The sequence below is a fragment of the Antechinus flavipes genome, chromosome 1, assembly GCF_016432865.1.
Source record: "Antechinus flavipes isolate AdamAnt ecotype Samford, QLD, Australia chromosome 1, AdamAnt_v2, whole genome shotgun sequence".
In the NCBI taxonomy this organism is placed as follows: domain Eukaryota; kingdom Metazoa; phylum Chordata; class Mammalia; order Dasyuromorphia; family Dasyuridae; genus Antechinus; species Antechinus flavipes.
In genome coordinates this window covers 11,967,375-11,992,558 of record NC_067398.1, presented here as the reverse complement: position 1 = coordinate 11,992,558, position 25,184 = coordinate 11,967,375, and the positions used below count along the sequence as shown (strand labels likewise).

The 25,184-nt window shown below is 43.3% G+C and overlaps 1 protein-coding gene across 6 annotated transcripts in view; it reads left to right on the top strand.

Moving 5' to 3' along the window:
• The window catches only part of ERC2 (ELKS/RAB6-interacting/CAST family member 2), a 985,497-nt gene that overhangs the window by 770,295 nt on the left and 190,018 nt on the right, over positions 1–25,184 (top strand). For 2 of the 6 annotated variants that reach the window (XR_007950813.1, XM_051979089.1), the window contains exon 18: positions 15,878–15,943. The exons of 3 other annotated variants lie outside the window; for them this stretch is intronic. Coding sequence is in view for 2 of the 3 variants with exons in the window: in XM_051979089.1 (XP_051835049.1) it covers positions 15,878–15,904 (27 nt within the window). In the remaining variant the exon portion in view is untranslated. Of the gene's footprint in view, positions 1–15,877; positions 15,944–16,698; positions 17,412–25,184 lie in introns of those variants that run through there. One more of the 6 variants, XM_051979102.1, reaches the window with a different exon arrangement.

The following is a 25,184-nucleotide window of genomic DNA, read 5'->3' as shown; positions in this document are numbered from 1 at the left end:
CTTGGAAAAGGGAGTCCATATGAAATGAGGAAGGGACTCCTTCAAAAAGATGGCTCTCATTCACAAGAAAGCTCACTTAGAAGACATTAGGGTTAGAGACAAAGTCAGTCTTTAGTTTTTAAAGGACACAAAACCATTGAGGTAACTCAGAGTTTCGGAGACCTGGATTCAAATGCTGCTTCTGACACTGGATGGTCTTGAGCCGATCACATACTGACCTTTAGCACAATTTCCTCGTTTGTAAAGTAAGAATACTACGACAAACCCTCTTACTATAGATTATAAAGATAAAATGAGATGATGTAAAATGCTCTGGAAACTTTAAAGCGATATAGAAATGTGAGCTTTTTAAAAAATTACTGCTGAGAAAAATAAAATAGTGAATAGAGTACTTGGTCTAAATTCAGAAACCTCCCCTTTTGACACTTAATGATTATAGAATTAGAGCTGTGATGTAGAAAAGCCTTTGATTCCTGGTCAGGAGACCTGGATTTGAATCCTACCTTTGTCACTTACTATTTGTCTGACTTAAATCAATTCACTGAGACACTCTGAGTCTGTTTTATCATGTATAAAATCACACAGTTGGATTGGAAAACTTCCAAGGTTACTTTCAGCCTAATTCTATGAATCTGTATTCTAGCCCAAATAATATTTCATTTTATTCATAAAGAAAAGAGGACTTAGCCAAATACACAGAGCCAATATCTAGACCCAAGGCTCCTGACCAGATGGTCCAACATTCCTTCCAATCATTTGATTCGTCAAACATTTCTTAGCTACCTGCAGTATGTTGAATATGACAAAAAGGAAATGGTCCCTGACCCCAGGAAGCTTACATTCTTTCATGTGAGTCAATATATACATGAGGATATTAGAAAATTTATAAAAAAATAAATATAAGGTCATTTGCCAGGGAGAGGAGGGATCAGGAAAGACACTATGGATCAGGAGTTATCTGTGTCATGGATTCCTTTGGACAGTTTGGTGAAGCTGAGTTCCCCTTCTCACAATAATGATCTTGTATATTCAATAAAATATTTAGGATTACAAAGGAAACCAATTATGTTGAAAGGTTTATCCAAAATATTACAAACAAACAAAATTTAAAAAAAAGTTTTGGGTTACAGATCACTCTGGATCACTTTTGAAGGGAGCTCAGATTTTAAGGGACAGAGGTGAGGAGAAATAAAGATACTTTTAGGTCTGGGTAACATAAGTGCAAAGGCATAAAGATGGAAGATGGGCTGCTCTGTGTGGGGAACAGCAGGATGGACAGGTTTTCTGGCCTGTAAGGATGCTGAATCCCTGAAGTGGTCATATTATTCTAATATAGCCCAGCATATCCCCATTGTGCTAAAAACCATGCTTTAAAACAGGGTGAAAATTTCAAATAGTTCCAATTTAAAGGCATATGATTACTTCAGTGAATTTCTTATTTATAATAATGAGGATCTTGCTGTAATATATGATAAGTTTGGAAAGGTAACTTTGGGTAAGGGATAGAGTTAAGATATATCCATCTCAGTCTTCTGACTCCAGATCCACTCATTTCCCCAATCACTCTATAAACATTTTAAAAACATTATGCTGTCTTCCTTCCATTGCTAACTCTGTAACCATGGGCACATCACTTAATCTCTCTGATTTTTTAAGTCTTTTGTGGTTCAGTCACATCTGACTTCATGTCCCCATTTGGGATTTTCTTGGCAAAGATAGTTTTCCTTTTCCTTCTCTAGCTCATTTTACAGATGGGGAATCGGACACAAAGAAGGTGAAATGATTTGTCCAGGGTCACACAGCCAGTGTCTGGGTCAGATTTGAATTCAGGAACTTGAGTCTTGTTGACTCCATTCTCTGAACCGCTAAGCTCCTGCTGAATTTTAGAGGGATTGAGAATGGAGCAAAGTCACCAGTCCTTGACATGTCCACCCTGCTAAGCAAGGAGAGAAGACACTTGTAAAATGGCAGCTTTAAAGTTGGACTCCAGCGCAGCGGGACCCACTTTCCTCACATGCTGCAAAGAATAGATCCTGATAGATCCAAGTGCCTCGGTCAGGGAGCTTACGGAGCAACGTAGGGGATGTCTGAAGATCTCCGGCCTTCCTGAGTGACAGGTGAAACTGACAAGGGCTGCGGGCTTGTGGGTTTCACCGAGTGGGTAACTGACCTGCTTCCCCAGCCACCGAGCCCGGACAGAGACGGAGCGAGGGGGTCTGAGCCGGAAGGGAGCTCCCGAGGGGAGCAGCCCCTCATCTAAGCCAAATTACGCTCGAGGAAGCTTTCGGAGAAGCCCCGTTCAGGTACATCTTCCCGTATAGGAAGCCAGCCAGGACAGCTTACGCTCCTCAGCCTCTATTGAGAAAGGATCTGTCCTCAAAGGAGACTTGAGCCCGGGGAGGATTTGGGCATTAGGATATTTGGGAGAGAGGAGTTTTATTTAAAATTGGGGGTTCTTGATCCTCCCTCTACGCTATAAATAAAGTCGCAGCACCTGCTTTGCCAGCATTTGAGTTTCATTAAGAGATTTGTCATGGTATCTTTTGAGTCAACAGGGCTTTTCAGACCCATTCCAGGATTCAGGGCTCAGGGACATATCTCATCTTGGCAACTTCGGATGTTTAATTCCTTTTCAACTCGCTCCTTTAATCCTGCAACATTTGTCTAGAAGGCACTGCCGCTCAATCCCCCATTGAAAGGGGGTGGCCAACCTTGAAATGCCTGAGAGCAAAGAAATCCATTGTGGATTGCTCAAGTATGGCGGCCGCTTCTCGCCTCCTCCCCCTTAAATTGTACCCTCAGGATCAGGCTGAGTTTGTGGCCCTTTTATTACCCGCCTAGGAAAAGATTAAAAAACGGTAGTAAAGAACACAGCAGAAATCTCTCCAAAGGAAAAGTGGAATTTCGAAGGGGCGTGGCGGTCCCTCAGAAGGCCATCAACACCATTGGAGCCACGTGGTCTGACACACCTGGGGACCAGAAGTCTTTGGAATTCCCATTTGAAACGCCTTTCATTTCATAGATGGATCAGTGACGTAGAAAAAGAAGGGACCGCCGCTGTGTTCTAGTCAACCCTTTCCCTCATTTTAGAACTGAGAAAACGGAAGATCCGGAATATGAGGGGGATTTTGTCAGAGGTCACACAGACAGTAAATAGCGGAGCCACAATTTGAAACTAGTTTCTAGCATGTGAAATCTAAGGCTCTATGAACTGGGTGAGATTTCCATCTCGTGATCACCTCCATGTTGTTTTCACAGGCCTCCCCAAGCTGGAACTAGATCCCCTTGTTGCCTCAGTTTCTCATTATTACTGGCTTCCTTCAAGGCTCAGATCTATCCATCTACCCACCAATTAGCAAACACTAAGCACTTATTCAGTATCTAAGAAGTATCAGCCATTGATCTTAGTACTAGAAATGCAAAGACAAACAGAAAAGGCCCTCATAAGACTTACATTGTATCAGAGGAAATAGTATGTATATGTATATGTATACACTGTATATGCAGTTGATACTATATATATATATATGTATATATGTATATATAATATGTGTAATTTTTTCTTCATGTATAATAATATATCAATTATCAAGATAATTTAAAGGGAAAGGCAGAATTAGGATAGACTTCCTAGAGGAGGTTACATTGTAGTTGATGTTTGAAGGAAACATGGAGTTTTAAGGGACCAGGATTAGGAGGGGAGGGAGCATAATCCAAGCAGGGGATTTAGCCACTGTGAAGTTAGAGATCACAGAGCGAGTTTTCTGCCTGAAGAACATCAAATAGGGTAGTTCAGATGGAAGGTTAAGTGGGTGAAGGGGAGTGATGTGTAATAAACCCAGGGAGTTCAGAATGTGATGAGCTTTAAATGTCAGCTAGAGGAGTAGGACAGAAGAAGCTTCTGGGGCTCTGGGCAGGGGAAGCACATGGTCAGGCCTGTGCTTTAATAAAATAACCCACGTGTCCCTTTCTCCTCCAGTCCTCTCCTGATCTCCTTCAACTGATTGTCTCCCAAATAATTCAATATCTATGTTCTTATGTCCCTGTGGCTTCTTCCTGGTAGAGAATAAGCTTCTTACTTTTTTACCTGCTTCTTGGCCTTGAGAGCAGTGATTAGTGCTTAAAAGATACTTAATAAATGGTTTTTTTTTTGAATGAATAATCAAATGTCTAGATCTCCCCTTGACAAAACTTCCCCAATTCTGCATCTGAGAAGCAATTACTGCTGCTTTCAGGTTTCTGAGATACTATGCCTCTAGGAACATTGCTCATGAGCCCCCACTGGTTTGTTTTCCATTAACTATTAACGGTGACTCCATGAGCTTTCAGAAAAGGGATTTACCAAGTAAAAACAGTTGGTAAAAAGCATTCCCCATAAATTAGTCTATGTGCTCACTGTAAACCCAGAAGGGCCCTGGGAATAATAGCCTCAAACACAAAAGTATCAAAGAATATGTGTAAAGAACATCTATGGTAGAGGGGCATCTAACACCTACAAGATCTTCTCACCCTCATGAAGTTCTCCTTAGGTAGGAGAACTGCTGAGTAGGACGTCTAGTTTTTTTTGCTTTAAATTCATGTTTTGCTGCCATTTTAAGATGATTCTTTCTGTATTTTTCTGCCTTCTATTGGCCACCATTGCTCTACTGCCTCAGATGAACTCCTCAGCCATTCAATTCTGGATCTCAGTGAGATCTCTAAAGGGACTTCAGCATCCGCTAAATTCATAAGATTCCCTAGATACTTATAATTCAGAATATTCATTTGTCTAAGATAAAGAAAGAATAAACCTGAAAAGATAGAGGTTGCCATTTGCTCAGAGCTTCCATGGTAAGGTGGGAGATAGAACTGATGCTTATCCCTCACCAGATGCTTGGGAAGAGCCCAAAGTTGACCTTATGGCCACAATGATAACTATGAAGATGTGGGTCACCCTTTTTTTATATAGTTATAGATTACACAGTTAGTCCTAACTCATCAACACAAGCCATCTGTTCTTCTCTCCCTGCAGCCAATTAGAAGAAATTTTATCATTATATAGAACAAATCTCTAACTTGTTAGATCCAGAAATCAGTTCCCTGCAAATTTCCACATAGTCATTTAGACTGAAACTCAGCAGGGAATATCTGCAAGACCCTCCGAGACAGGTCCCCACAGGCCAATTCATTCCTGTTACAAATGCATAGATTTCAGCAGATGGAAATGAGGGGGGATGGGGAATGGGAAAGCTAATCTAAGTGTAGGGAATGGTGTGAAAAAAGGCAAGGAGGTGAGGAAAGGTAATGTATGCTTGTGAAAAGGCAAGTACTCCAATTTAGCTACAACATAGAGATCAAGGTAAAGTAGATAAAACTGGGAAGATAAACTGGCCAGATTATAAGTAGCCTCAGATACTGAGTTAATGTATTTTCTTTACTTTTTCACTTTCTGCTGGGTTAGTGTAAATTTAACTATCTATAGAAAGATGAAATGAGGCAAAAAAAAATATTGTTCAAATCTTTAAAAATGGAAGAACTAAAACTTTTTTTTACTTTTTTTTCCCATTCAGTAATATTTGAATATGTACTGTACAGAGTCCATGTACAGAGTACCAAGTCAGGGACTTTGTGGAGAGTGAAAGATATAGTCCTTTCCTTTGGGGAGCTTAAAATTGAATGGAAATGCTGCAGCTAAATCAGAATGATTTTCCCAGATTAATAGAATATCATCACAGTGCTGGGATCTTCCTTTATGTACGTTACATGAGCCCAGCACCTTTCATGAGCAACAGTCTTAACATGTCACTGAACAGAACCCTTGATCAAACACATCTAGTGATGAGGGCTCACTAACTCACTAGGCTTTTTGTAGTGATGTTGGATGGTTAGAAAAGTTCCGAAATTATTCTTGACATCGAGCTGAAAACTATGACCTTAAACTTGGTAAATTGAGTCTCTTCCACATGCCATCCTTCAGGCTTTTAAAATCATCCTGAATCCAGTAGGTCTTTCTTTCTCTAGGCTACTTAACTCCAACACTACCCTCCTTCTTCTTTATATATAGCCTGCTTTTCAAAAATTTCCTCTCACTTCTCAAAATCCTCCTGTTTGATAGGCTCTTCTCTTCTTACCTTAACCACCTTACTTTCCTCCCATATTCTATCTATTTTTATATTTTGAAAAATCATTTAAAAACTCCCTTCTACAGTCATATGAATCTTCTTAAATGCCATCCCTCTTTGCTTCTTGTTATCTTAACCACCTTACTTTCCCCCCATAGTCTATCTATTTTTCTATTTTAAAAAGTCATTAGAAAACTCTCTTGTAAGACTTAAATGCTAGTCCTCCTTGTTTCTTGTTACCTTAACCACCTTACTGTCCCCCCATATTCTAGCCATTTTTGTATTTTAAAAAATCATTAGAAAACTCCCTTGTACACTCATATGGATCTTCAACGTCATCCCTTCTTGTTTCTTGTTACCTTAACCACTTTACTTTCCCCCCATATTCTATCTATTTTTATATTTAAAAAATCATTGGAAAAATTCCCTTGCGCAGTCATATGGATCTTAAATGCCATCCCTCCCCGGTTCTTCCTTACCCAATCAGGGAGCATATATTCAGGGATGAACACACTAGATACTATGGGATTCAAAGGCAAAAGTAAAGCAGGTCCTTCTTCCCTCAGAAAGCTTGCATTCTGGTAGAGATGGGACACATTGGTCTAGAGGTCCCTTGGAAGTATTTGTGATGATTCATTTAAATCGACTTCTTGAGAGTTTTCCTTTCTGGATCGTTATCTGGAAGCCCCCTGGGGTCTGCTGTGTGGCCCAGCAGCCTCTCAGGCTGAATGAGGACCCAGGAGGGGGTGGCTGGCTCATTAATGAGCCCTGGCTGGATCCAGGGTTAAGCAGAGGGGTGGGTAGGAAGTCTCCCTGGGCAGAAGTCAGTGGGGGCAGTGAGGAGACAGCAGCCAGAGCAAAGTTAGACACCCTTGGCAATTCCACCAGTAGGGAGCTCATAGGAGGTGGGTTTAACAGAGGCAGAGGTAAACCCACGTCTGAGACTCCGGCCACGTCAGCCAGGATGAGGGCAGATGGAGACGGGGAGCCGAGAGTGGGAGATTCTGGGAGCCCCCTTGTGCAGCCCCATCTACTGTGATGAGAGCTGCCTTTGTAGACTGGGGGAGGACAGCCAGCCCCGCCCTCCCCTCCTTCTCCCTGAGCCACAGCATCCACCAGAATAGTTGCCTGTATTCAAACATCTTGAATCCGACTCATCATCTGCGGATAGTGAAAGAGACCTTCGGGACCATGTGGCCCAGCCCCTTCACATCGCCAGTGAGGAAGTCTGGACTCTCGGACCAAAGGAGCTTCCTCTGGGCTCTTGCACAGCTGCCTCCTACGTTGGCCTTCCAGTGCCCAGACTTCCAGGGCTCACATCATCTCCGTTCCAAAAGAGCAAACCCCCATCACCGGGCACTTCGGCCAGTACCAGAATCCTCCTTGTTTCTTCTTCTGGAGAGTGGAATTGGCGTCCGGAGGGGCAGAAATTTACCCGTTTCGTTCCTTTTGTAGAATGAGGCCTGTGATAGTCACCCGAAAGTCCTCATCCCAGCCATATGCTTCTCCTGTGCGTGGGCAGAAGTATCAGTCGGCCAGTCTCCTGGCACTTACAAAGCACCTACTATGTGTCCGGCACTGAGATCGAGAAATCTAGCCCTGCCCTCAAGACACCTACATTCTAAGGAAGCAGAAAATAGCAAAATGGCACACTGGCTAGAGCACTGAATCTCAAGTCAAGAAGATCTGAATCCTGCCTTACCCGTTGTGTTTTCCTCAGTTTTTACATCTGTAAAATGAGGCAATGGGACTTCCCGGCCTTGAAGTTCCCATCCATGACCCTCCAATCCTATGTAGATACCCACACAAACACCCGCATATACGGTCGGAGGTCAGAAAGACGGCATCCAATTTCTCCTTTCCAATCATTGAACATATATTGAATAACTACTATGTGCCAGGCGTGGTATCAGGCCCAGGAAATGCAAAGCCAAATAAAGCAGTCCTTGAACTCAAAAAACTCCTGTCCTCCCGCCCCCTCCCAGCTAATTGGTCTGGAGTATCTCCCCACACCCAGGGCACTTCTCCTCCTCTCTCCGCATCCCCAGATAGTCCAGTGTTTGAAGCTGTGTATTTCTTCCCCACAATTCCGAGAGTCCCTTAGGACAGTTCATTCCCTAAGTATTCCAAACTTATTTTGAAAGAGGGCTGACAGTAATGCAAATACCCAGTGAACTCTGACTTGAACTTCACACAGTACACCAAGGGAAACTCATCTCTCCGCTTCTCTCTGCTCCAAAGCCACACACACACAGGTTTGTTTGTTTCTCCGCTCGAAATATCAGAGGGAACCTCCTAATATTTGCTTCTGGATGGCATGTTAAAGACCCCAAGAATTGGCCGGGACCCCGGGAGTTCTTTGGGATAGGTAAGCCTATTTGCAAATGGGCAGATTTCCACATCTGGGCTACAATATATAAACATGAATTATAGCAACATATAAACAACCACTCTGGCTATATGGAGACATACAAACATGTGCTATTATAATTGTTATTCCAGGAGGAAGGCTGGATGAAAGACTGTTTAGACTTGAACCTGAGATAAACCTTATTATAGGTCTGTGAAGACTCATCCCCCCCACCCCGCCCCATTTCCCAGGCTCACCCCTATTGTTTTTATTTTTGCAAGTGTCTGTAATTCCTGACTCCGGCCAAGCCCGCAGCTGGAAATGCCATGAGGGGGGTTGTTCTGGCCGAACCAAAAGCAGAAAGCATCGTAAATCCCATGTTGAAATCCTGTTTTCATGACACATGCGGGCAGATTTTGCAGACTTCTGGGGTTTGCAGAGTTCGGAGAGGTTTCTGAGAAGTCTCTGAATTACACGGAGGCAGGAGGGAAATGTTACCTTGGGCTGCCCTCATCCCAATGGTTCCGAGCATCTTTCTGTGACCCCTTACGTAACCGCCTCACTGAAAGTGACCTCCCTGTGCAAGGATAAATAAATGGGGGGACTCGGTGGGCTGAGGGAGACCCAATGATCGTGGAAGTTTCAGGGACATCATGGAGGACAATACAGTCCAACAAGGGCAACTCTTAGGAGTCACGTGAAAACCGAGTGGCCTGTGTGGAACTGTGATCCATAGAGAGACGGATGGTCACAGACAGACAAAGAGCCTGGTCTTTTGTCCCACAAGGGAGTATTCTTCGGGAGCTTCGACGGGAGGCGAAGAGGCCAATGTCCAGCACTGGAGCTTCCATTGAATTCCTCCCCTGGCTCTCATGATGATCATCATGACCTCAGACTTGGACATCAAAATATCCACAGGGACCAAACAGCCCACCGATGAGGGGCCGCTCCTCCATCTTCTTCAGAGGGAGCCTTTTGGAGTCACTGCTGATTTATGAGAGACAAATGATCACCCTTTGGTCATTTGTTTTTTCTTTTCCTAAAACTGCTTCCTAAGATATTTTCTGGATGGGACGCAAGCCAAGCAACCTCTCCTGGTAGAACCTTTCCGGACACCCCCTCTCCATCTTAGAGATGCTGCCTGTCATTGGCTACCCAGGTGGGCTTGGACAAATCATCATTTCACCCCTCCGAGCCACGTTTCCTCATCTGCAAAGGAAAGCTGTTGGGCTAGCTGGCCTGTAAGCATGTTTTCAGTCCTCAGAACTGTCTATAAGGCAGAATATTACACAAGAAAGCCTGCTGGGCTTTGAATCTAAAAGACGATTCAAACCCCAGCTCGGCCACAGATTAGCCGGGTGACTCTAGGGGAGTCGGGGCACTTCTCTGAAATTCAGTTGGCTCAGCTATAAAAGGAGGATAATAAGAGTTTGAGCTCCTTCTTCAGAGAATTGTTTTGAGGGCAAAATGAAACTAATTGGGTAACGGGCTTTTCTTCTCTGTCTGTCTCTGTCTCTGTCTTTCTCTCTGTGTGTCTCTCTTTTTCATCTCTGTCACTGTCTCTGTCTTTCTCTTTCTCTCTGTCTCTCTCTTTCTCAGTCTCTCAGTCTCTCTCTGTCTCTCATCTCTCTGTCTAATAAGTGACAAGTGCCTGAGGTGGGATTTAGACTCAGGTCCTTCTGACACCACCGAGCTGCCTCTTCCAGCTCATTTTTACATATGAGGAAACTGAGGCACACTGGGTTAGTGACTTGCCTAGAGTCACACAGCTAGTAAATGTCTGAGGCCAGACCTGGGGTCAGTGCTCTATTAAAGTACTTTTTAAACCCTAAGGAACTATAAACTATTAGTATGATTCCATTCTTTAATAGTGTTCAAGTAGATATTCTTCAGAGACAAGTCACAATTCTGCTGCTATTCCTTTATTTCCAATATTCCACGGATTGTTGTTATTATCACTATCTCATTTTCCTCATCATTTGTTTTTAAGGTTCAGTTAGAACGGATCCCAGGATGTTTCAGTACCATCCTATAACTTTAAACATAATTAATGTTCTATATAAGTCCTCAATATAACTACAATAATTATTAGTAATGCGGTCTCCACTATCAAATGATCTCTTTACTTATCTTACACATTGTATTCTGGTTAGTAAAACAGAAGTTCTTGGTGGGCAAAAATTGTTTTGCTTTTTTGTCCCGCACCCACGGTGCCTTGGGCATCCTAGGGACTTAATGAAGAGTTTTGGGGAGAATGATAGAATTACAGATTTAAAGCTGGAGCTGGAAGAGACTTTAAAGGCTGCCTGGCCCCACCCTCTAGATGGACATTTGAAGAAACTGAGGCCCAGAGAGTTGAGCAGTCTTCCCCAGGAGAGGATCTGGTGGAATAAGGAAGCCTCCGAACTCCAGGGCCTTCCCCGGGTTCCGTGGCTAGGGCCTGTCGGCGTCCGTCAGTCATCTGGATGTTTCCCAGTCTCCCTAGTGCTTGGCACTGTGTAGACACGATGTCTGGATGACTGAATCCTTTTCTCCCTCCCCAGCTGGAAGGCTTGCCATCTTCCAGAGCAAAAAAAACATTCTCGAGGAGCACCCAGGGGATCCAAAGCTAATCCGGCAGCATCCCAGAGTCCATTTGGGACTAGACTTAGAACAAGCAAAACAAGGAACAGAGAAAAGATTCGGCCATAGTCTATGGGAGAGGAGAAAAATAGCCTTTCTAAATAACTCTCCATGTAAATGAGTCAGGGATCAAGTGATGTTTATCCTGGTCTTTTTTTTTTTTTTCAGTTTCAAAAATGCACATTTTTGCGAGGTAAGCTTGCTGAGTAAATTAACATTTGCATATAAAAAAAATGCAAGCATCTCAGCAGGGAAGTCGGTGCACATGCTTGGGAAAACTGGGCTTTTCTCTCCGGTTCACTTCTGTGCTTTTGCTTTTGTATTTTGTTTCCAAATGGACCTTCACCAAGGCCCAAATGACTCCCGTGAGCGGGGTCAACTGCAGCCCTCACGCTGGGGAGAAGAGCCGACGAGCGAGCATTTTTGACATTTTTCTCTCGTGTTTTTTCCTTCGCAGGGAGCGCACGACAGAAAAAAAAAAATCAGAAATATTCCAAGTTCCCTTTAAAGGGATGTAACCGCATTTCTCCAATGTTAAATGTTAGCAGAGTTTATACTGGGCTGTCATAGTTCTTTACTCTATTCTGCGGCATACGAGACATCGATCTTAACATCTGGTTTTTAATAACAGTTGACAACTGGGAGCTCTTTTTATTCCTACAAGTAGACTGGGAACACTAGTGATATTGGCAGTGTATATTTTCAAGCTAAAATTCCTGTCTGCTTCAATCATAATTAATTACCACTTATTTTCTTTAAGATTTAATTTACTACAAGTAATTTGCATTAGAGTAAATTTCAATGCGAAGAATTAGTGGTGGTGATTTTTCTCCCTCCATCTAAGTTCTAGAGAGAAGGATTTAAACTTTGACCAAATTTAGCCAATTTCTGAAACTCGGAATGCCAAAATGAAATGAACCATCCTAACAGAAAAAGTGGGGGATAATTATTTTCCAGGGGAGTCATCCGTAATTAATTCCAATGAGATATTTATAAAGTACTTAGCACAGTACCTGATACACAGTAGGTATACCTGATACACAGTAGGTACTTAATAATTGCTCGTTTTCTTCCTCCTTCCTTTGTAGTACCAAAGATTTGAGAGTTGGAAGACACTAAACCTCATTTTACTGATGAATAAGCTGAGATCTGTGAAGATTAAATGTTTTGTCCTGTCATCAGTAGATGACAGGATTTGAACCCTTGACTAAGCTAGCTAGCTTTCCATGTGTAAAATATCTGTATCAATTTAATTTTTTTCCATTTTATTCATTTACTTATTCATCTCTATGTCTCTGCCTCAGTGTCTCGGTCACAGTCTCTGTCTCTGTCATTGTCTCGATTTCTCTGTCTCTCTATCTCTCTCTTGCCTTTCTGTGTCCAGAGTTTCCAAATAATGAAAGAACCTGAAACTATTGCTTCTTATTTATCTGTTTGTGAATGGAGGGGAAATGGTGTCAACACCCTTCTTTTCACTGAAGTTGAGATTTCTTAATAGAGAGAGTTCCCTCCCTTCATGCAGATTGTTCACTCATGGTACAGCAATTTAGACTCCTTGAGAATTATCCAGGATATTGACAATAAAATGACCTGCCCGTGCTCGGACATAGCAAGTATAATGAGCTGTCCAAGTGATCACCCCAATAATGTCTCCCTGTCCTGATCTCTACCTACTGTATCATCCTGCCACATAGGAATATAGATTTAAGCTTGAAGGATCAATTCAGAAATATGGAAACTGAGGCCAAGGGAGATTGAGTGACTTCCCTTAAATCTGAGGGACTAAAGATTAAAGGTGGGATTTGAATCTCAGCCCTCTGTGCCCCACCAGAGCCTGTGCTCTTAGCATTCTGGGTAAGAAGGCATTGATACGTCTCTTGAATTCAAGCCATGAGTGTGCCCATTTTGTAGATGAAGAACCTGAGGCTTAGTGATTCTGTAATCTGGAACAGTTAATACACCAGAAACAGGATATGATCATCTGTGGCTATCTCCAAGACTTTTCCTCCTTCCAGTTCACCACAGCTCCTTCGTTACTCCTTACTAATCTGTATACCAGACCTGTCCTGGCCTTTTTGGCAAAACAAAGAGGGAGTTCTCATTTATGTGGGCTTCCTCAAAATCTTCCTGGGGAAAATGAGAAACCATTATCACCAGAGAAATAATTCTTAGGACTGACCTTTTTATGGGAGCTTTCAGATTTGCTAAGTGTTTCATAAATGTTATCTCATTTGAACCCCATGACAATCTTATGGGTCAATTCTTTCCATAGAGTTAGATTTTCCATGGGTATCATTTAACAAATGAAGAAACTGAGGCTCAAACACTTTTACTCACTTGCCCAAGGGTCACTGAGCTGGTGTCAGGAGCAAGATGTGAGCCAGGTTCAGGACTCCCTCAGACATCTAGACGTGATGGATATTATTTTCCCAACCCTGCGGGAAGACCTTATACTGATCTAACAAAATTATTGCCCCTTTGTTTGAGAGTCTGTCCCAGAGGGTCTTCCCTAAAATGTCAAATTGTTGAGTTTCAGGAGAATCTTGTAAAGCGTCTTTTTGCCAAGGAAGGTCAGGGATGACCGATACCAGCCTTGATGCAGAGCTGTGAGCTCGACCAAGACCCTTGCCCGTTTTATTCCACAACCACCCTTTGACATAGGAACAACAGGAATTGTCTCATTTTACTGATGAGGAAACTGAGGGCCAAGGAGACTCATCTGATGAAGCCAAGTGTCCGAGGGGAGACTCAAACTTACGTCCCCACTGATTCCCTGCTCATCTACTGTCTCACAGTGTCTGCTAAAGCTTTCCCAAGATCTTTCCAATGACAAAACAAACAAACAAACCAACTATTAAGTCTATGAATAGAGTTCAGACAGTCAACAAGTGGGATGTTTCCATTTGGCCTCAGTATGATGGCAAAATGTCAACTAACCAGGACCCAGTAAGCAGGACGTTGCGTTCTAGATTTTCTTTTCTCTCCTCGCCCCATCCCTCCAATCCTGGACTACACTAATATTTTTTAAATAATAACTTCTTCATTTTCCAAATATGTGCAAAAATAGTTTTCCACATTCACCCTCGCAAAACCTTGTGTTCTGCATTTTTATCTCTCTCCTATCCCCAATCCTTTCCCTAGACAGCAAGTAATCCAATATAGGTTCAATATACGCCACCTAATTTTTAAGGCCAGTGGGCAAGCTCCGAGAAGACTTGCCTTCTTCTCCCTATGTCCCTGCAAGGTTTCTTCCGAGCTCCATTTCAGTCTCACATCCCTCACCTTTGCATCTGCAGACATAGATCCTTGATTTAGAGCTCTCAAAGGTCATTGATCGTCATTTGATTGGTTATAGAACCACAGATTGCCCAGATCTTAGATCTGGGATCCAGGATACCGGATACGGCTTCCTCCTCTCAATACTGCCGGCCAACACTTATAAGACGCTTTAATGTTGGAAAGCATGCTACATATGTTACCTCATTTGGTCCTCAGAACTACACAGTGAGCAGGTGCTATTATTAGCCCCATTTTACAGATGAGGAAACTGAGCCTGAGAGAGTTTAAAAGTGACTTGCCTGGGACTACACAGCCGGTAAGTATGTGCAGCAAATTTTCATGCCAGGTCTTTCTGACTCCACATCCAGTACTCATATAATATGCCCCCGACTGCCTCTTTTAACGGAACAAACAGAACTCAGAGTGTTTCCATAGCTTTTCCAAGCCTCCACAGGTAGTATGTACCAGATGGACCCAGAGAGTCAAGCCCCTAAAATAATGAGAGGCAAAGTCTTGTAGTTATAAGGATGGGGACTTTGGAATCAAGTCCTGGGTTTGAAAGCTGCCTCAAATACGGTGTGGCCCCAGGAAAGGGATTTAAATTCTCTGGGCCTCAGTCTGCTCATCTGTAATGAGAGAGGTTGGACTTAATGACCTCTCGGGTCCCTTCTAGCTCTTTGATGTCTGAGATATTGGAACCTTTCTCACCGAAGAGAGTCTTCAATACTATGGCATCACAGAGGGCTGAGGCATCTTAAAGAGCTTTTTGGTCAAAGGGATGGAGACAAAAAGGTTACCCCTCTTTTAACCAAAACATTGAATGCAACCTTTCGCCACATTCTGCAACTTTCCAGCAAGTGGGAGCTTTAGTCTCACAATCTGCCGGTTTGGGTGATCCTTCTGAAGCTGACAGATATTTCAGCCTGTGTTTGCCTTTTATCAAGGAGCCCTGGAGAACAAGGGGGCTTTACTAAATTGAAACAATGAGAAGTGCTCTGAGAGCCCCCGAGATTTAAGGAGGGCCTTGTCATACACGTGTGAGGGATGGGCAGAGGTTGACAAGGGAATTCAAGATCAGAAGATGGCGATTTTCAATCTTTAGATTTTTCTTGATACTTTTTAGCCTGAAAGAACTGAGTGATAATTGTTTATTGTGATTACTCCTTTGCTGACTAAAAAAAAAAAAAAGTTTAATCTCCTCTTGCAACACATTCAAAATACGTGTCCCCCTCATACACATCTGTTAATACAGACTAGTTATAATATCCTAATTCATTTTGACCCAAAGTTGGAACGGGCAGTCTTCTGTTTTCCTTCGGGGTTGCCATAGACACAAACTTTCGGCTCATTTGGCAGAGTTGGTGATGGGGTGCTTCAGTTACGACAATTTTCTCTATCCTTAAAAAAAAAAAAAAAAAGCCAAAATACGTTTGCCTTTGAAATGCACCGAGATGTAACTAATCTTTTCTTCTTTCATTCCAATGCATACCTCCTGCCTGTGCACCTCCTAATCTCTGGCCCACAGGATGATGAGGAGGGTATTTGGGCATAACCGATCCTATAAACCAAAGTTCCAGTTTTGTTTTAAGGGGTGAGAAACCATCTTTTATTTAACTTTTTTCAAAAATTGCATTCTGGTGTTATTGTTGTGTGAGTGTCTAGCTGTGTCCATTGGTGTCTGTGGCTGTGACAAGTGTTTGCCAATGTCTACCGTGAGCTCAGAATGTGCCCATCCCCTGACCATCCCAAGCCTGTCCCCTTGCCAAACCCCAACGATTGATGAATATTAAGTTCTTCCTCTGTGAGAGTGGAGATCTGCTCCATTCCCATTGTGATTCTGCTAGCCTTAAGCTACCTTCTGGGATTCCCATCCTCACGTGAGGAATGATCATAAGCATCGTTGGACGCTGTCCAACTTTTCCCAAATTAAATAATCCAGAAGAGAAGCCTTGCCCCTGGCATGCCGATGCCGTTAAGAGTGGTCTTGCAAACTTGCTTGTGGCTTTATGTGTTTTGGCAGGGAATGGGTCAATACTAAGCATTTCTGTGTGTCTGCATGAGGCTGAAATTTTGACCTGCCAGTAGTTAGTCCTGGGACAACTATGTAAGAGAATCCCCAGGGGAGAAAGGAGGAATCTTGAGGGGCGGGGGAGTGGAAAGGGATATGGGTATATTCGGGGAAGCAGAATGGGAACACCAGGGAGTTCTTTCATTGATAGTATCAGAATGGTGGCTTTTGAGTTTGTTTCTGGAAGAAGTCTGGCATTAATTGTCAATGACACACAGTATGTATGTTTCAACTGCCTTGGCCCTTTAAAGGGGTATCGTTCCATCTACCTTTTTCAGCACTGAGAACTTTGCAAGTGGCTGCTTTAAAAGTGAATGGTGGAGCATGAGATCCCCTTACATTTCTAAATTGCATATTTAAGCTTTAACAACCCTGGCTGTTGGGGATTCCAGTTCCCTCTGAAACCATCATCTGTTTAACTTAAATGATATGAAGCTGCATCCTCCTTGAAATGGACTTTGCATACAGTGACATGGAAAATGCCATTGAGCTGATTGATGTTCCTGAAGCTCTTTGTAAGGTACAATGAACTTTGCTGATTTCTGTGCCCTCGTGAATCTACTCGGTCAATTTCTTGCGCCCTGATGAAGCTGTTTGGTCAATTTCCTAGTGAATTTACTGGTGAATTTCTGTGCCCTAGTGCATCTACTTGGTCAATTTCTTGTGCCCTGATGACTCCATTTGGTCAATTTCCTAGTGAATCTACCTGGTGAATTTTTGTGTCCTAGTGAATCTACTTGGTCAATTTTTTGTGCTCTAATAAATGTTTTTGGTCAATTTCCTAGTGAATTTACCTGTGAATTTTTGTTTCTTAGGGAATCTACTTGGTTAATATTTTGTGCCCCAATGGATCTAATTGCTCAGTTTCCTAGTGAATTTAATGGTGAACTTCTGTGCCCTAGTGCATCTACTTGGACAATTTCTTGTGCCCTGATGAATCTGTTTGGTCAATTTCCTAGTGAATCTACCCAGTGAATTTTTGTGTTTTAGTGAATCTACTTGGTCAATTTTTTTGTGCCCTGGTAAATGTCTTTGATCAATTTTGTAGTGAATTCACCTGGTGAATTTTTGTTTCCTAATGGATTTATTTGGTCAATATTTTGTGCCCTGTGAATCTCTTTGCTCAATTTCCTAGTGAATCTGGTGAATTTTTGCATCTTAGTGAATCTACTTGGTCAATTTCCATGCCCTACTGAACCGACCTGGTCAATTTTTAGTGAACTGACCTGATCAATTTCTATGTTCTACTGAATTGACCCGGCCAATTTTTATATCCTAATGAATCTACTTGGTAATGTTTCATGTCTTGGGGAATGGACTCAATCTGTTTTTGTGCTCTAGTGCATCACACAGCTTTTATGAGACTTCACATGCAATGATTCTCATGACCTCTAATGTCCAATTTGGCCCCTGAGCAAACAAAGCTATAAAGATTTGTGAGAATCACTGAGGTTAGGATTCTCTAGAAAGCAAATAAATGGAAGTGCTCCTGCCCTTCCATGTTTCTACCTTCTCTGTGACAAGAGAAGACAATTCTTATAATATTCTTTTCAGCAGGATCATCAGGGAAAGTTTGGCTCCAAGGCTTCAGGTGGGTCATAATCAGGAATTGCCTTATTTTACTCAACTGGTGGTGATGGATGGTTTTAGGAGACAGCTTCCTGTGTAGGTTTCACACTTTCAACTTGACCTACAACAAATCCCACCTCCCACCAAGGTGTCAGATTCCTTTCTCTAGTCTTGGGGGTGGAGGGTACGCAGCATTGCTATTTATTTTCCAGGCAGGGGACCCCATTCCATGCGATCGGTATGTTCCTACTTTTAGACTCATTTGCCACCAGTAGACTTTCATGTCTTTATGGGGAACCAGAACCTTCTATGCTCTTGCTTTTCTAGTTAATGAAAGGAGAGAATGGTCCCCCATGTCCTGGCAGAAGGCCAAACAAGACTGGTCAACAGAAAAATGACTTTCTCTAATACATTCTGCACTTCCTAAGAAGAAAGTGATTGATTAAAGATTTCTAGAGAATTACACAGAAAAGCAAATAGGTACAAATCGAGGGAGAACGGTGTTAAAGGAGAAGGAAATGTTTCATATCTTATAAAATGATGAATATGTCAAACATGTCAAAATGTAGATGGGGACATTTAAACAAATGAGGGATAAAAAAAAAAGATTGGAATTTGTGATGGAAAAAAGTCTGGATTGGCTTCTGCAGTGTCCTCACGAGAACCTTCTTTCTGCTCTCATCATCATGGTTTGGGGTTATGTGCGTTTCCCCTCAAAACATCACAGATTTTCTGACTTTGCTAATGTTTGATTTTAAATTTTTAAACATTTTAACATTTAATAATTATGCTAATAATAAAGTCTGTTTCTATTGCACCTTAAGGTCATCTTATATATACTATCTCAGGTGGGGATCTGAAACAACCCTGATTCTGGCAAAGGATAGTATATTTAGAGTTAGAAACATTTCGATGTCAAAGGCTATTAAGTCCAACTCCTTCATTTTACAGACAAGGAAACTGAAGTTCAAACTGCAGGCGACAAAGGGATATAGCTCAGAGACCCAGAGTCCCATAGGATGAGTGATGGAAAGGGTCTCAGAGATCATCCAGCATTCATTTGCAGGTGATGATAACTGAGACCCAGAAGAAGTTAGTGATTTTTCCAAAGTCACACAGGAAGCAAGTGGCAGAGCCAGGATTGCAGCAACCTCTAGGATGCTATGTCAGGAGAAAATAGGTACCTTTATAACCACCGTCAAGGTGCAAGTTTTTTTTTTTTTTTTTTTTTTTTTTTTTTTTTTTTTTTTTTTTTTTTTTCCCTGAGACACTTGGAGTTAAGTGACTTGTCCAGGGTCACACAGCTAGACTCTATTTGTCTGTTAAGTGTTTGAGGTCAAATTTGAACTCAGGTCCTCCTGATTTCAAGGCTGGCGTTCTTCCACTGCACCACCTAGCTGCCCCTCCATGTGAGTCTTTAAAAAATGACTAAGAAACATTTTGGTTTTTTATTGGCAAATGTAGCCCGCCAGACGGCCTCAGGCTTCCCTGATGATGTTGGGGGTGAATATGACCCATGTGGTGAGAATGGAGGCAAAGGGAGGGAGAGGCCAGGAGACTGTTGGCTCTTAAATGTTATTTGTGCTCAACATGGAATATGAAAAGAAGGCTAGACTATATGTATCTTGTTCAAGGAATATCTGAGCCAAGTTTGGACGGGCTTATCTTCAGGGACATGGCTTGTTTTGTTTGGGATTTGGTTTAGTTTTTGTTTTTTGGTTACAGCAACTCTCAGAGACTGTGAACCGAGGCACTGAGGGGCCGTGATTTGCGTCAGTGAAGGGAGCACCCGTGCTGATGAAATCCCTTAATGCTTGTGGTATGACGTCTACCTCCCAAACAGATCCCTAATGGCTATTCTTCAGGATGCAAACCCATTTTATATGCTCTAATAAACTTTACAGGTTTCTGAGAAAACAACTTATCTTCATTTATGATGCTTTTAAAAGTGTTTTCTCAGATATCCTAAGGCTTTTTAAACTCCTCTATCTTTCAGTATTTAAATCACAAGATACTATAAGGACATATGATCTGCGGCAGCCGTCTCATCTTGGAGGAATATTATGATCTGTGAGACCTTCAGGATACAGTAATTTTACAGTGAAGGGAAGATAATGATAGCACGTTAAACTTAAACTGTCTTGGGATGTTGGATTTACAGCCCTTATAAAAGAAAAATTATAAGATGGGCTTATTTTATTGGGCATCATTAATGTGCATATAATAGCATCAGAAAGCCTTCGCTCGAATAATCATTTAGGAAAATGGCAACCAAATGGAATTAACGTGATTCTCCACCTCCACCAATGTACCCCACCCTCCTCCTGGCCACCTTTCACTCCTTACAGAGTCTAAGCCAACTCAGGTTTGATTTCTGTCTCAATGATAGAATTACACACTTATGGATTTGCACTCTCCGTGCAAAAAGGATGAAAATATGGGGGGAAAAAGCTCTTGGTTTTCCAATTTATTCTCATTTCCAATTAGCTTGAGATTTCCTAACCCTGGGCTTGTCTAATATTCACTCACACACCGTTTCCTATGTGCTCACAAACACCCCAGCAGTTCTCCAGACTCCATACAACATTTATATATTGTATATACTTATTCTCCCACACAACCGTATACACACGTGTTGTCTTCCACAGTCAACGTACTTTCACAAGCACAAACTCATTTCCCTTGTTGAAATCACCATCCATTTCTGATCTTAGAGACCCTCCCAAACCTCCTGTATTCACCCCCACCCAATTCTCTCACACATACACATTGGCTCTTGGAGTATAGGCAGACATCCCCATATCCAAACTATCTCTCCTGTGTTCAGACGTTCGGACAGAGGACAGTGACCATCTCCACACGTGGCTACAGTTCCTCTCACAAACACTCCATAAAGCGGGCTTATCTCTCACACAGACTCTTAAATCAATTTATCAATATATATATACACGATAACACGTGTATTTGTAGAAACATAAAGGGGAAAGGGGAAGAGGGGGGAGAAGAGAGAAAGGAAGAAAATTGAGAAACAAAGAGAGAGAGAGAAGCACAAAGAGAAAGGGAAAGAGAGAAGATAGAAAAAGAGGAAGAGAGAACAGAAGAGAAAGAGGGAAGGGAAAGAGAGGAAGGAGAGGGAGGAAGGAAGAGAAGGGGAAGAGAGAGATAGAGAAGCACATAGTAAGACAAATAGAGGGACACAGAGAGAGACAGAGATAGGAAGACAGAGAAGAAAGAAAGACAGTTAGAGATAAGAAGAGACAGAGAAACACACACATATACACATATGTACCGAGAGAGAGTAAGACTGGGAGAGACAGAGATAGAGAGGAAGAAAGAGGCAGAGATGGGGAGAGACACAGAGATAGTGACAGAGAGAGAGAAAGAGAGAGAAGAAGAGAGAGAAAAAGGAAAGAATAGAAAGAGAGTGATGGAGGGAGGGAGAGAAGGAGAGAGACACAGAGAGACATAATTTTTAAGTGACTTGTGATCTGCGACCCACAATAAGGAAATAAGGCCTTGAGGACTTTGCATCTTAATGGAAGAAGACAATCCCATAGAAAAAGGTGCTGGAAGGAAGGAGCTTGGAGGTTCAGGGTCCTGAGTGTTAGGGGCCCTGCTCGGCGTTCCCCGGGAATGCTGGCGATGGAGCAGACATGACACACCAGACTGTTTTTATGCTGTGAACCACTAGAGAGAAGTAAGGCTTTTAAAACTAGAAACATACAAATTTTTAGGACCTGATTCATAAAAATCCAGCTGTGGGCAGGAGCCTGCTTTGGCTCGGGGCCTTGATGTTCATGGAATCGCTCGGTTCTAAGTGAAACTTTACGTTTGGATGGCACAGGCAGGTGGTCTCTGCTACAGCAAGAACACCCGGGAAACCCTCAGGCCTGAGGGCGCCGGACAGAGCATTTGGACACCGGGCCAGAGTCCCAAGGGCTGGAGAAGGTCCTAGGAAGGAAGGAAGGAAGGAAGGAAGGAAGGAAGGAGGGAGGGAGGGAAGGAGGGAAGGAAGGAAGGAAGGAAGGAAGGAAGGAAGGAGGAAGGAAGGAAGGAGGAAGGAAGGAAGGAAGGAAGGAAGGAAGGAAGGAAGGAAGGAAGGAAAGGTAAAGGAAGAAGAGAAGGGAAGGAAGGGAAGGGAAGGAAGGGAAGGGAAGGGAAGGAAGGGGAGGGAGGGGGAAGGAAGGAAGGAAGGACTGCTGGGATGCTGTTTTGGTCCCGAGTCTTCCCAGCTCTCACTGAGCTGAAAATGTCTGCCCCCTGGGCCGCCCTCCTGGGAGGGGGCTTGGGGCACATAACTAAGGCAGAGAGCGATCCAGCTATGTGAAGAGAAACTTCAGACCAAACAGGGCTCAGCCCAGAGCCTCCTGGCATCCCACAGCCCTGCTGAAAACTAGGATGTGGCTCCAGCCAAAGAGTCAGGGCCAGGTCTAGGAAGCTCCTCTGTGAGACTCGTCCCCTTCCTCAGTCACTTTCTTCTGGTTTCCTTTCTGTAAAGGGTTAATTAACTGCTGTGGTTCCTTATTCTGTGTTCTTAGCTCCCTTCCATTTCTGCCATTCATTCTATGTTCTAGGATAATTTCTGTGTTTCTCAGTTCTGAGGTCACTTATAGTGCTGAGGTTCTGGGTTCAGTTTTCCCAACTTAGTATATCTGAGAAGCCCAAGAGGCCGCCCTCCCGCTGACCAGCTGCTGGACTTTCTCCCGGGACATCTGATGCTTCTGGACTGGATGCAGGGACTCCCCCCCCCCGACTTCCCCTTGCTTTGCCTCCCAGAGTGGTCAGAAAACAACACGGGCCAAACGTGGCCATGGGGGTTTGTACTCAAGGGGCTCGCAGGCAGAGCTTCTGGGGATCCGTGGTGGAGTCCAGAACAACAGAGGCTGCTGCGGGCAGAGGAAAGGGCAGGATTGGGAGGACCAGGATTCGAATCCTGGCTCAGCCCTTTAGTAACTATATGACCCTGTGCAAATCTCCCAGAGACTCTTCCTTCATTGTCAATGAGGGGTCAGACTAGTGTGACCACAGTCCCTCTCAATTCTTGATTTAGGATCCAGAAAAGACAAGCTGACTGTCCGAGGAGCAACGTCCAGTAGTAACACGACTGCTAGGAAGTGGTGGGGGGAGGAGGGGGTCAGTGTAGAAAAACAGCCTGACAGAAAAATCCCGTGCAATGGGAGGAAGGGGGATGGGCTGGGTGGGACTTCCTCCTTTCCTGAGAATTCCGGGCAGCAGCACAGGCCAGTTAGGAAGTCCTGGGCCCTTTGGCCCCCGGCCAGCTCCCAGTGTCCCTTTGTCCAGAAGAAGCATTCCTCATCCGTGGCTTGGCCCAGAGGTCGGGGACTGACCTTGGATTCGGGAACTCCTGCATCCCAGCCTCCTTTGGCCCCGGATGAGGCCCGAGGACAGTGAGATGCAGAACAGGTGCTTTGGGAGAGGATCCCGCTTCTCATTGGGATTCCCTTCCCCTCGTTTGAATGCTGTTCTGCTAATGAATGAAGGACTAGATGGAAGAACATTTGTTTGGATGAATAAACAACCATAGGGTTGAATAAATAAATCACTTATCAAACAAGTGAACACAAAGATAGTTTGGATATCAGTGAATGAAAGAACATTTGTTTGAATGAATAAACAACTGGATGGATGAATAAATAAATCACTAAACAAACACGGGAATACAAAGATAGTTGGGATCTCTCTCAGTGCCCAGACTCTGGTGGACCTGTCTAGGCAGGATTTCAGGGTCCGGAGCTGGACCATCCAGATGTTCCATCCTTCTCTTGCTGCCTTTGAACAGCTCCTTCTCCTTCAGTGACCCTGGAGATCCACCAAAGTCCAGTCTCGTACCATGTTCCTGAACAATAGCCGCGGCCCAGACCTTAGCATCAGGAAAACAAGTCTCTCCTTGGGGTCAGTGACTGGTAGACCACTGATTACCGCCCGGAGGGGAAGCATAGGCGAGGGCTGACCAGGGACAGTAGGTTTAGATTTCTGGGCACTTGTGGTGCTGGTGGCCACCAGGTCTGTAATCAGGGAAACCCGCGTTCAAATCCAGCTTCAGGCACTTACTTGGTGCGTGACCTTGGACAGTATGTCCTTCTATGAGTGAGAGAGTTGGGGCAGCTAGTTGGTGCAGTGGATAGAGCACCTGCTCTGAAGTCAGGAGGACCTGAGTTCAAATCTAGTCTCAGATACTTAACACTTCCTGGCCGTGTGACCCTGGGCAAATCACTTAACCCCAATTGCCTCAGCAAAAAAAAAGAGAGAGAGTTGACTCAATTCCCATTTCCAGAGTTAAAGGCAGAATTATATTACACCTTGTCCTCATTTTATAGAGGTCAGAACTGGCCCCAACAATGGCCAGTGCTTGGCCAAAGTGAAGTCAATTCAACGGAGAGATTTAAAGTTTGTTGCCCTTAGAGGAGATCGAATCCAACCCTTATTTATAAAAACAGGGCATGGGAGTAAATTGTCCTGTGTCTCCTTGTGACTTCCCTTTCCTTCTTGAACACTGTGCTCTGATGTGGGTCGCCTTAATCTATTAGATCATAATCTCCTTGAGGATGGAAACTGCCTTTTTGAAAATAATTTTCCTAACACATGGTTTAGTGCTTTGTATATAATAAACCCTTAGTAAATGTTTTTATAATCATTTACAACTTCATTTGTTCCTATAGAAATAAATCACGTTTAAGGCAAAAAAATGGCCATATAGTGGGAAGGATATTGGACAAGGCTCAGAAACAGAGATAGCTTCCTTCAAGCCTTCCTGCACCTCTCATTATCCCAGCAACTCCAAGCCTGGGTCCATCTGCAGTGGTAGAAAGTGTTCCCAACATCCACGAAATCATAGATCAAACCTCAAAACAAAAGCTTGTTCGTGTGTCTTATGGACCAGAAAAGCCGGCCTTCTCCCCATCCCTTTCCTCATGGTGGTCCCTTCTCCTTCTGTGACTTTCCTCAGAGTGTTTTCCATGCTCGACGTGGATTTTCCCTCTTTGTGTTTGGAAATCCTTTTGTCCAAAGCCTGGTTCAGATGTCCCAAACTTAAAAATCCATCTCGTTTTTCATCAATAACAACTGTTAAAGACTGCCCGCTAAATAAGCGAATGATGCTGAGCCTCAGTGCTCATCCCATCAACAGATTGGGGTTATTGGGGGTTATTGGGGTACCTAACGCAACTCTAAAAGC